At 34.4% G+C, this 13,337-nt stretch overlaps 1 protein-coding gene across 2 annotated transcripts in view; it reads right to left on the bottom strand.

Moving 5' to 3' along the window:
• The window catches only part of prex1 (phosphatidylinositol-3,4,5-trisphosphate-dependent Rac exchange factor 1), a 216,356-nt gene that overhangs the window by 133,475 nt on the left and 69,544 nt on the right, over positions 1–13,337 (bottom strand). For both annotated transcript variants that reach the window (XM_061889796.1, XM_061889798.1), the window contains exons 5-6: positions 10,070–10,171; positions 6,403–6,564 (exon numbers count right to left, since the gene is read on the bottom strand). In XM_061889796.1, the coding sequence (XP_061745780.1) occupies positions 6,403–6,564; positions 10,070–10,171 (264 nt within the window). The remainder of the gene's footprint in view (positions 1–6,402; positions 6,565–10,069; positions 10,172–13,337) is intronic.

The raw sequence follows: 13,337 nt of genomic DNA, 5'->3' as shown, positions 1-13,337 counted from the left end.
TATATACATACACATATATCTATATGTATACACATATAAATATACATTTATACATACATGTATACATATATACATACACATACATATAAATAAATAAATAAATGGGTTGTACTTGTATAGCGCTTTTCTACCTGCAAGGTACTCAAAGCGCTTTGACACTACTTCCACATTTACCCATTCACACACACATTCACACACTGATGGAGGGAGCTGCCATGCAAGGCGCTAACCAGCAACCATCAGGAGCAAGGGTGAAGTGTCTTGCTCAGGACACAACGGACGTGACGAGGTTGGTACTAGGTGGGGATTGAACCAGGGACCCTCGGGTTGCGCACAGCCACATTTCCACAGCGCGACGCCTGTGTGTGTGTGTCATGAGAGTGTAAACTAAAAGGTCTATATATAAATAGATATCTATATCTATTTACAAATATTTATATGTATACATATATAAATATACATATATACACATATACATACACATAAAAATATAGATAAATATACATATATGTATACATGCATATATACACATACATATATACACGTACATACATATATACAGTATCGCTCTCTCATATACTGTATCCATACACATATACTGTATATGTATAAATATACATGTGTATACATACATCTATATATATATGTAGGTGTGGGAAAAATCACAAGACTACTTCATCTCTACTTCATGAAGTAGTCTTGTGATTTTTCCCACACCTACATATTGCGCTCTACCACGGTATCGAGCACTATTCTCTGGATAATCCAATCAAGACATACATCTATATATATATACACATATATATATTCATAAAAACATACATATATATGAATATACATATATGTATACAAACATACACTCATATCTCTCTCTTATGGTAAGCTATAGCTCGCAGCTACACAACAGCTAAGCACGCAATAGCACACAAGCTAGACATACGTAATACTAATTGAACAATCTCCCAGTGTAAACAAGTGTTAAATAATTACAATTGCATATTACTTACACATACAAAGTCTCCAAGACAGTATCAGAATGTATCCAGTAAGAAACATGTCCGCATCATTCAACTTACCACGCCGTGACTTATTGTGACCACTGGGTGTTGCACAAAACCCCACAAAACAATAATTACTCCACTTCGACTTATAGACAGCATAAGTCATTTCCAGACTGTTAACAATGACTAGTTCCGTTGGACTCATTACACACGATCAAACCTTTTCTAAAATTCCACACAACAATACAGGATGTGCTATTCAGGCTAACATCAATAACGATACCGGGAATTAAAATGTTGTGTCGGGACACCTGTAGCACTGTAGCTCACATAGCTATGGTAGTGTTGCAAATGTTTGTGTCCCGCTCTTTATTGTTGTATTGATGAAAAATAGACATGTTGTTGGACAAGTGCACAGTTACAGTTTCTAGTGTACTTTAAATTGAAAGATTGCAAAATGGCGGCGATTGAAAGGTGGCTTAAGGACTGGTGCACTGCACTTAGCGTTGTCATCGGGCAGCAGCTGTAAAGGAAGGCACTAAAGACGTGAGGGAGTTCCCTTTTCTTCCTGCGGGAAACATAAATCCGCTTTAAGTAGGAGGGAGGAAAACAAAGACAAAGAGTTGTGCTCTGCTCTCAGCATGCACTTCAAGTAATGCCTTAAAGGCAATCATATGCACGATGGGGACATTGCCACTGAAATGTATATATTGATATTTATTTATATACTTCCGAAAGTATCATATTTGCTAAAGGTCCTACAATGCACAACAATATTATTTCTGTAAGAGAGAAAAAACATACATGAATATATGTAATATGTGTATGTTTTATGTTTTGTTTTTTTTGTATTTTGATTCGTTGTTGGCAAGAAAAAAAAAGTATGAATTTGTATTCTTAATAATAATAAGACACATAAATAGACAATTTTTCTTCTAAAGCCAAATAAAATCAAACATATTCGGTAGGAGTGTTTGCGTATATGTACACATATGTATATGTACAGTATATAAGTGTGTATATATATGTATATACATATATATACACATACAGTGGGGCAAAAAGCATTTAGTCAGCCACCGATTGTGCAAGTTCTCCCACTTAAAATGATGACAGCGGTCTGTAATTTTCATAATAGGTACACTTCAACTGTGAGAGACAGAATGTGAAAAAAAAATCCAGGATTTCACATTGTAGGAATTTTAAAGAATGTATTTGTAAATTATGGTGGAAAATAAGTATTTGGTCAACCATTCAAAGTTCTCACTGATGGAAGGAGGTTTTGGCTCAAAATTTCACGATACATGGCCCCATTCATTCTTTCCTTAACACGGATCAACCGTCCTGTCACCTTAGCAGAAAAAAGCCCCAAAGCATGATGTTTCCACCCCCATGCTTCACAGTAGGTCTGGTGTTCTTGAGATGCAACTCAGTATTCTTCTTCCTCCAAACACGAAGAGTTGAGTTTATACCAAAATGGATACATGGATGATACAGCAGAGGATTGGGAGTATGTCATGTGGTCAGATGAAACCAAAATAGAACTTTTTGGTATAAACTCAACTCGTCGTGTTTGGAGGAAGAAGAATATTAACTAAATGAAATGACTAACAAATTCAAATATTGATTTAATAACATGATAATTATTTAAATTAAAATGATTGTCGAGGTAAATAAAATAAAAAATACAATGTATTAAAAACCATGATCCTTATTAAAAACTTCACATTAAGTATTTGGTAAATTGCAACTGTTATTTTCTCTCTTTCTTAATATTAGTAACACACATATTATATTCTATGTTCAGTAAAAATACTTTAAAAAAATAGTAAATACTGAATTTTTTTTTCCCTTTTGGGGTCGCGGGGGCCGCTGGCGCCTATCTCAGCTACAATCGGGCAGAAGGCGGTGTACAACCCGGACAAGTCGCCACTTCATCGCAGGGCCAACACAAATAGACGGACAACATTCACACTCACATTCACACACTAGGGCCAATTTAGTGTTGCCAATCAACCTATCCCCAGGTGCATGTCTTTGGAAATGGGAGGAAGCCGGAGTACCCGGAAGGAACTCACGCATTCACAGAGAGAACATGCAAACCCCACACAGAAAGATCCCGAGCCTGGGATTGAACCCAGGACTGCAGGACCTTCGTATTGTGAGGCAGACGCACTAACCCCTCTTCCACCGTGAAGCCTACTGAATTTGATAAGAATAATAGTTTCACGTTACAATTTCCAGTCATTTATTTATCTTCTTCCTTTCAGTAGTTTTACTAGCATGAAGAAAATTGGTTCTAAGATCATAATAAAATCAATTTTTCTACCGCTTGTCCCTTTCGGGGTCGCAGGGGGTGCTGGAGCATAAATAAAATGATTTAAACTTTTTTTATTTGACTCACGACTTTGCTTCTGCTCTTTTTAGTCAGCATATAACGGCTCACTTCATCATCTGGAACCCAATAGGGCCCCACCCCGGCCCCTCCCACTCGCGCAGAAACAGACGCATCCGTGCATCCGACCTGGAGCATGCCGCGGTCTTTCATGTTGAGACACTGCGGAAACCCCCCGCCCCCTCCTATAAACAGGACCCCACCCTCACTCAAGTGGGGGATGGGCCCTAAGATCTATAGTGTGATTTTTATTAGAGATTTAAGTGTTGAAAGTAAAAATAATATATATTGATGTATAACTTAGGTTTAACACTTTTATGAGTGGGGGAGCCTTTTGGGTCCCCAAGATCTTTAGTGTGATTTTTTTTTTTTTTAAATAACAATTTTCAAAATAATTATAATAAAAAATAGTTTTGAATTTCATCAAGAGATTTAAGTGTTAAAAGTAGTAATAACATATACTGATGTATAACTTAAGGTATACTTAACACTTTTATGAGTAGGGGGGCCTTTTGGGTCTCCGAGAACTTTAGTGTGAATTTTTTAAATGGTCATTGTTCAAAAAAGTAATAATAAATCAAAAGCAATGTTGTTACGAATTATTGGCCTACTTAAGGCTCGAAAAAAATTCACATTTGAAAAAACAGGGTTGTCCTCGGAAAAAAAGGGTATAAAACATAAAAAAAATAAAAAACTATTTGGAAACAGATAGATCTGAAGTTGATCTATGGATATTTAACTGTTGAAAGTAAACAAAAAAAACAACTATATATGACTTACGTTTTTTTTTACACTTGAATGATTGGGACCCCTGCGATGAGGGGGCGACTTGTCCAGGGTGTACCGGCCTTCTGTCTGAATGCAGCTGAGATAGGCTCCAGGGACAAGCGATAGAAAAAAATACCAAGCGATAGAAAAAATGGATGGATGGATGGATGATTGGTACCCTTTTGGGTCCCCTAGACCTTCAACAGTCACCAAAATTGTATCTTAAAAAAGGGACATAAAATATAAAAATGAAAAATATCAAAATCCCCCCCCCCCGCATACTTTCATTTTCCAGTGTGTGGCCCTCTGTGGAAAAAGTATGGACCCCCCCTTAGATGTTTTTTAAGAGGGCTTTTATAGGCGGAATCAATCCTATTCTAATTACCTGCGTTGTTAGCCGCCTCTTACTAGCAGTTTTTCCCCATTCAGAACACACAGAAAAGGCAAATATGTGCATTCTGGTCTCACACGAGGATTGTGGATGATTAAAAAACTGCAGTTTTCCTTGAGAGTTGATGATAAATCAAATGTTTTGCTGCGGATGTGATGGTGAACTACGGCCGATGGTCAAACGTTGACATCTTTGTGGAAAAAGAGAGGCTTTGTTTTCTAGCGACGAGATGTCCGAGTGGGGCCCACTCTCTGGGTCCATCCTTTACGCTCTCTGCCCCCCAAACACCATCCCTCCCTGCTTGGGCAGAGTGCCGCTTGGCATCCCCTTGGCACCCTGTGTGGGTGGATTGTCCCTCTGAAGACAAGGCGTCCGTTGTGGTGGGCGAGGGAGGCGTGAAAAATGCACCGGAGCCTTCAACCGGTCTGTGGCCCCCCGATGGGCCCACTCCACCCTTTAGTTATGAAGAGCTGGTGGTGCTAGCATTTCAAACAAACCTCAGAGTTGTATACTGGATTTTGGTACTTGATGCGGACAGGTAATGTATGAGCATGCTAACGTTAGCATGCTAGATTTTTTTTCTTTAGCTAATTCAGTCAAATATTTTGTCACTTGACAAATAATACATGTTAGCATGCTAACGTTGGCATGCTAGCTTTTTCATCTAAATGTATAGGAGTCCACTTAAATTTTGGTACCTCATGCATGCTAACGCTAGCAGGCTAGTATTTTAAACAAAGTACACACCTCGGCTCACTGATTAAAAAATGTAGCTACTGCCATCATGTGGAGTCACTATAAAAACATAGTCAAGAGGTTGCCTACAGCCACAGCTATAAATACCAATGTTTTAGAGGCATTAAAATTGTATCAACCTCATAGTATATAACAAAAATTGGGATAATAGTCAGGATTGTCATGATACAATTTTTTCCTTTTCTGATATTGGAGTCTTGAGTATTGATCCGATACGATATCAGCAGGAATCATCCATAATTTCTTTTATTTAGTAGTGTGGAATGTTAGAAAAGGTTTAATCAGGGGAAATGAGTCAAAGAGAGAACAATGAAAAACACTAACCTATTTATTATTAACCTCCTGGAATGGACGTATGCTGTCTTTAAGTTGAAGTGGAGTGGTAATTAGTTTTTTGGGGGGGATGATTCGTGAAGTTAAGCTCAGTATGTTGAATGATGCGGACACGTTTGTTACTGGACACTTTTTAATACACTTCTGCCTCAATCTCTTTGTATGTTTAAGTAATATGTAACTATAACTAATTGATACTTGTTTAATTATAATTTCTTTAATTAAAAAAATAATACAATTTAAAAATAATATTATATTACAAAATAAAATATTCATTAGATATATATATATATATATATATATAGATATATATATATATATATATATCTATATATAGATATATATATATATATATATATATCTATATATAGATATATATATATATATATATCTATATATATATATATATATATATACACACACACACACAAAACATTTTTATTTGATAAAATTAAACAATTAGAAAATACATGAAAATTATAAAAATTAAGTCACAAAGCAAAGCTCATGACATGGTATGTTGAATGATGCGGACACGTTTGTTACTGGATACTTTCTAATACGCTTCTGCTTTTGTAAGTAATATGACACTATAAATATTTGATGCTAATTTAAATATATCGTTTTTAATTGAAAAAAAAGAATACAATTTAACAAATAATATACCGGTAATGACAAAAACATATTGGAATGTCTATCACAGCGGAAGGCGACCAAGTAAATGTCAGTGGCCACAGTGTCATGACGCCCGCTCTCACCTCCCAGCCCTCGATGTGGGACTGCAGCTGCTCCAAGGCCTCTAGTTTCTCCATCTGACGTTTGGTCTCGTTGATGTTGGAGCAGACCGCCTTCATGGTCTGCAGAGCCTCCTCCACGGCCGGGTAGTCGGCGTGCTTCTTCGGGGTGCGCTTTAGCAGCTCCTGAAGAAGAACAATTATATTAATATTCTATATTATAATGTTATATACAATTATTATATTTAAGTGTATTTTTTAAGTTTTTTTTATATATATATATATATATATATATATATATATATATATATATATATATATATATATATATATATATATATATATATAATTTTATTCAATTAAATTGATTTTCATAAGTATATACCTTAAAACATGACCAATAAATTATCCTGGAGGGCTTCCACTCATCACAAAACATTATTGGACATTTTAAATAAAGCTAATATTAAATTATTACTGTACAGTATATATGGCATATTTATATAGAAATGAATGTATTTAATTATTTCACTTAATCTAAACATGTATTATTATTGTTATTATTATTTTTTTTTAATTATTATTACTATTAGTATAACATATTTAGAAAAATTTAAATAAAGCTAATATTAAATTATTACTCTATACTGTATATGACATATCTAAACAGAAATTAATATATTTAATTATTATTTTATTTAAACTACACATGTATCATTATTATTATTATTATTATAAAACATATTTTTTGGACAAAAAGTAAACAAATAAAGCGTATATTAAATTATTACTGTATACAGCATATTACATATTTATGTATAAATTTAATTATTATTTTATTTAAACAAAACATGTATTAATATCATTATTATTCTCTATCTATCCATTTTCTACAGCTTGTCCTGTTCGGGTTCATTAGAACATATTTAACTATTCTTTTTTTAAATCCCAAAAAATAGAACAATGACAATAATTTGATAATATGACATATTCAATTATCAATGTTTTCATTAAAAATATATATCTAAACGTGGCCATGACTATTTTAACTGTTTTAAAATATATTTTAATTCATGCAATATTCTAAAAGATGACCAATGAATTCATCTGGAAGATTTCCACTCATCCAAAAAGGTTTTTGGACGATTTAAAGAAAAGTTATTTGAAAAAATATTGCTGTATATACGACATTTTTCTATATAAATGTATATATTTAATTAATATTCTATTTAAACTAAAAGAAAATAATATTAATGTTATTATTACTAGAACATATATAACTATTCTTTTTTTAACCACAAAAACAATGTAAAGAACAATGAAAATAATTTGATAATGTAACATATATTTAATCATCAAAATTTTCATTTTCAAAAAATATCTAAAACGTGACCATTACTATTTTAACTCTTTTAAAACGACCAATAAATTATCCTGGAGGGATTCCACTCTGCCCAAATTTTAATAAAAATAATGTCATATTATATATTAAATTATTACTGTATATATAAAATATTTATATATAAATGTAAATGACTAATTATTTGTTTAAACTAGAAATACAATTTATCATTATTATTACATATTTAATTATTCATTTTTTTTAAATCACAAAAAAACAAAACAAAGACAATGATGTGATAATATAACATATTTGATTATTAATGACTTTGAATTAAATTGTAAAAAATAATAGAAATTAAACATTTTTCCAAAACATTTTCTAAAAGATGATAAATTACTTTTTTATTATTACAAATACATTTTGAAACATGACTCATAAATAATCCTGAAGGGATTCCACTCAGTCTACAAATGTATTTGAAACTTAAAATAAATGTAATGTCCTATTATATATTACATTATTACTGTATACATGATGCATTTATATATACATGTTACTATTTATTTGATTAAAATAAAAACATGCTTAATATGTATCATTATTACATGTGTATTCATTTTCTAAATCACAAAACACTAAACAATTAGAATAATGTGACAAAACAACATATTTAATTATTAATGTTTTTAAATTGAAATAAAAACAACGGACAATACCTTCATTTTGGTTTTCAAATAAATTTTTAGGCACAGTAAATTATCCCTATAGGATAATTTACTGGTCATGTTTTAGAATATATTATTATTAATAAAAAAATATTTTTATTGATAAAAATATATTCAAAAACATGACCAGTATCTTTTAAGTCATAAAAAAATATTCTAAAACATCACCAATAAAGTTTCCTGGAGGGTTTCCACTAAGCCTACAAATGTATTTGACAATGAAAATAAGAATAATTTCATATTTTGTATAACATTATTACTGTATACATAACATATTTGTATATAAATGTAAATAGGTTCTCTTTATTTTATTAAAATGTAATACAATATTAATACTGCATATTTAATTATGCTTTTTTAAATCACATAAAACAAAATGAGAAAAAAATAATTGTATAACATATTTAATTATTAATGTTCTTAAATACTAGTTAATAATTCATTTCAATTTCAGCCTAAAGAAAAGTTTAGAAAGTGAAGATTTAAAGGCAATTCTATACAATAAAAAAATTAATTTTGTTTTTCTTTTATTATAATACAACTTAAATATATTGGTATTATTATTATTACTGCACAATGCAAATGGTTGTATAATTGGACAATATAACATATTGAATCATCTATGTTTTTTTAAAAAAAACATTACATTAAATAATTAGTTTTGGGAGGAAAATAAACAATTAAATCATAGGTTGCAATGTTGTCATTTTCCCCAAAATTTTTTTTAATTAAGTCATAACCACAGATGGCTCAAGCAGAATCATAAACAATATTTGTTTTCATAGCAGGGTAGCATTTTGACTTCCGATTAGAATATTGTTCCTTGCGGGCAAGAAGTTGCACATCATTAAAAAAAAACAAAAAAAACAATAATAATACATTTAAACAAACAATAGGTTATGGCACTAAGTGTTAAAAAAAAAAAAATAATAATACGTTTAAACAAACAACGTGCTATGACAGTGGTTCTCAAATGGGGGTACGAGAACCCTGGGGGTACTTGAAGGTATGCCAAGGGGTACGTGAGATTTTTAAAAAATACTCTATTTCTATATAATTGTATTTTTTTATATTTTTATAATTTTATTGAATAATACTTCAACAAAATATGAAAGTAAGTTCATAAACTGTGAAAAGAAATTCAACAATGCAATATTCAGTGTTGACAGCTAGATTTTTTGTGTAGAAATCTTTATTTATAATTGAATCACTTGTTTATTTTTCAACAAGTTTTTTGTTATTTTTATATCTTTTTTTCCAAATAGTTCAAGAAAGACCACTACAAATGAGCAATATTTTGCACTGATATACAATTTAATAAATCAGAAACTGATGACATAGTGCTGTATTTTACTTCTTTATCTCTTTTTTTTCAGACAAAAATGCTTTGCTCTGATTAGGGTGTGCTTGAATTAAAAAAATGTTCACAGGGGGTACAATACTGAAAAAAGGTTGAGAACCATTGTGCTGTGGCACTAAGTGCTATGACCTTTCACACAGACACATTATTGAACTCCTGGTCTACACCATTAAAAGTCTAATCCGGTGAGGAAAACATACTGCTCTAAAACGTCAACGGTGTCTTCAAGAATATTCCAAAAGTATGAATTTTTATTTTCACCTTCAGCAGCAGAGGATACTTGCAGATCCTCTGGATGGGAGAGAGGAGGTAACCCTCTAGCGGGACATCCGTGCTCTTCTTGCCTCCCAGCAGCATGCAGTGCTGAAGACAGAAGGTGACAGGTGATGAAGCGTAGAAACACAGTGATGAGACGTCTTCACACTTTGAAAAGTAAGACAACATTTAGCCGAGAATGGCAATTTCATGGCACATTATGCCCCCTTTGCAGCACAGGATACCACCATTATAGCTGGAAAATACTCCAGCAGTGAACCGAACACTATGACTGTGGACTGAGACTTTTAGGGAGTGCATACAGACAGGTGGAGTCCCTACACACTACTGAGCCACATTGTACTGTAGTCGTTGGATTGGTCTTTCATGTCATTTATCCATATTGATAGGAGTATATATCTAATTCTATCCAGTGTCTATAAAGGGATATGTCTTGTAGGGAGTGCATATAGGCAGGTGGAGTCCATGCACACTACTGAGCCATATTGTACTGTAGTTGTTGGATCGGTCTTTCATGTCATTTATCCACATTGATAAGAGTATACATCCGATTCTATCCGGTGTCTATAAAGGGATATGTCTTGTAGGGAGTGCATACAGGCAGGTGGAGTCCATACACACTACTGAGTCACATTGTACTGTAATTGTTGGATTGGTCGTATAATGTCAATTATCCTCATTGATTAGAGTATACATCCTATTCTATCCGGTGTCTATAGGAGGTAAATGTCTTGTAGGAAGTGCATACAGGCAGGTGGGTGCCATACACACTACTGAGCCGCATTATCTTGTATTTGTTGGATCAGTCTTTCATATTATTCATTCACATTGATATAGAGTACACAGCTGGTTCTAATCCTGGGTACATGATTTGTGTGTCTATACAGGCAGATGTCTTGCAGGGAGTGCATACAGGTGGATGGGAGCTATATGAGCCTCATTATAAATTAATGGATCAAATCTATTCTGTCATTTTCCCACTTTGATTTCGGGCTTACTGCTGATTCCAGTACTGGTCTCATGAGTTGGGTGTCCATAGATGCAGAAGTCTGTTTTAGGGAGTGCATACAGCTAGGTGGAGGCTATTCACACTTCAAGCCACATTATGAATTGTTGGAAACGTCTATCATGTTATGTATCCACACTGATTGTAAGTATAGATCTGATTCCAGTTGTAAATTATTTGGGTTTTGTTGGATGTAGCAATCTGTTTTAGGGAGTGCATACAGGGAGGTTGGAGACCCTGCATACAACTGAGCCATATAATGAATCGTCGGAACAGTGTGACACGTCATATATTTGACCTAATTTTTATTTCAGTCCTGAGCTCATGATTTGGTTTTCCATAGATGCAAAGGTCTGTGTTTTTAGGCGTGTATACGAGCAGGAGGTGACCATACATATTACTGAGCCACATTATAACTTATTGGATCAGTCTATTGAGTCATTTTTCCACTTAAAATTTAAAGAATGCTGATCATTTCAGTGGGCAGCACGGTGTAAGAGGGGTTAGTGCATCTGCCTCACAATACGAAGGTCCTGAGTAGTCCTGGGTTCAATCCCGGGCTCGGGATCTTTCTGTGTGGAGTTTGCATGTTCTCCCCGTGACTGCGTGGGTTCCCTCCGGGTGCTCCAACTTCCTCCCACCTCCAGGGACATGCACCTGGGGATAAGTTGATTGGCAACACTAGATTGGCCCTAGTGTGTGAATGTTGTCTGTCTATCTGTGTTGGCCCTGCGATGAGGTGCCGACTTGTCCAGGGTGTACCTCGCCTTCCGCCCGATTGTAGCTGAGATAAGCACCAGCACCCCCCGCAACCCCAAAGGGAATAAGCAGTAGAAAATGGATGGATGATCATTTCAGCCCCATGATTTGAGTGTCCATAGATGCAAAAGTCCGTTTTAGGGAGTGCATACAGCCAGGTGGAGCCCATTCTCACTACTACTGAGCCTATTAATAAAATGGTTGGACAAGTCTATTATTTCAAGAAACGTCTGATTGCAGTCGGAAACCATTTGGCTGCCCATATATGCAAAAGTCTGTTTTAGGGAGTGTATACAAGCAAGTGGAGGCCATTCATACTATTGAGCCAAGTTGTAAAATGGTTGTATAAGTCTTATCATTTCAGTAGTGGTGGTCATGCACACAAGTGAGCCATATGATGGATTGTGACATGTGACATGTCATTTTTCACTTTGAAATGTATTTAAGTCATGGGCTGATGATGGTTTCCACATGTGCTAAATTCCGTTCTACGGAGTGCATACAGTCAGGCAGAGTTGTACTCTTCATCCCACAAGACTTGTAAGTCCAACATAAGGAAAAGTGCAATCTGTTGTCGAAATAATGCATTCTGACCTTTTTGAGCGAAGTCAGTTGTACGGAGCGCATACAGACACAACATTTAAAAACAGCATTACTGAACACTGGGGATTTCACTGGGAAGAAAAAATGTAATGAGATGCTATTCAATATCAACTTGGGCCAATCGAGTCTGTGGAAGGGAGCGCATACAGGCATGGGACATTTTACAGAACACTAGTAAGTGAGCAAACAGCACAATGTAGGGCCACTCCAGGTCGAAGTTGAGGCAAGATTTTGAAGTTCTGACTCCAAAAGTCGGCTGTAGGGAGTGCATACTTAAGAAAAAGTTGAATGCAACGGCAGCCAGAATAAAAGTTGATTTATTCGGCTAAAGTAAAAGTTGGGGGCTAGCAGAAAGAGACCCTAAGTTGTTTATCAGTTGTCAGCCATGTTGTAGTAGCTGTTGGCAGTGTGGGGTTTCTTCTTCCCCAGCATCCTTGAACGGAGCGCCGCTACGTAAACAAACCTTTTTTCTCCAGCGATGGCCTTAAACTGACCGTTGTTTTCACTTCAAGTGGAACAATGTGACTGTAGCGCTTGTGTCTGGGAGCAAAAACACATTTGCTGCACATTTTTGGAATAGTTAGACAGGGGGGTTTATACAAATTGTTACTTTTCCAGACAGTTCTGTCGTTGCAGAGCAAATATGTTATCACCCCCCAAAAAATCTTATTTTGTTACATAATTGCTTTGCACTTTTAACCATTACAGGTTTTTTTTACAACTGTAACAGTCAGGATACAACCACCAAGCCCTTCACTCTAAAATTATCATTATTGTGAGTTGCTCCATTTATTTTTATGTTGCAAGGTGGCGGTTATCATTAATATCTGGCAGGGAAAACAACTTATTGAGTTTATGACAGGTTTAGATTCTGCCTGGATGTGT

Source organism: Nerophis ophidion, linkage group LG27 (assembly GCF_033978795.1).
Source record: "Nerophis ophidion isolate RoL-2023_Sa linkage group LG27, RoL_Noph_v1.0, whole genome shotgun sequence".
In the NCBI taxonomy this organism is placed as follows: Eukaryota; Metazoa; Chordata; class Actinopteri; order Syngnathiformes; family Syngnathidae; genus Nerophis; species Nerophis ophidion.
The sequence above is the reverse complement of the archived record's forward strand: the minus strand, read 5'-3'. Positions and strand labels throughout refer to the sequence as shown.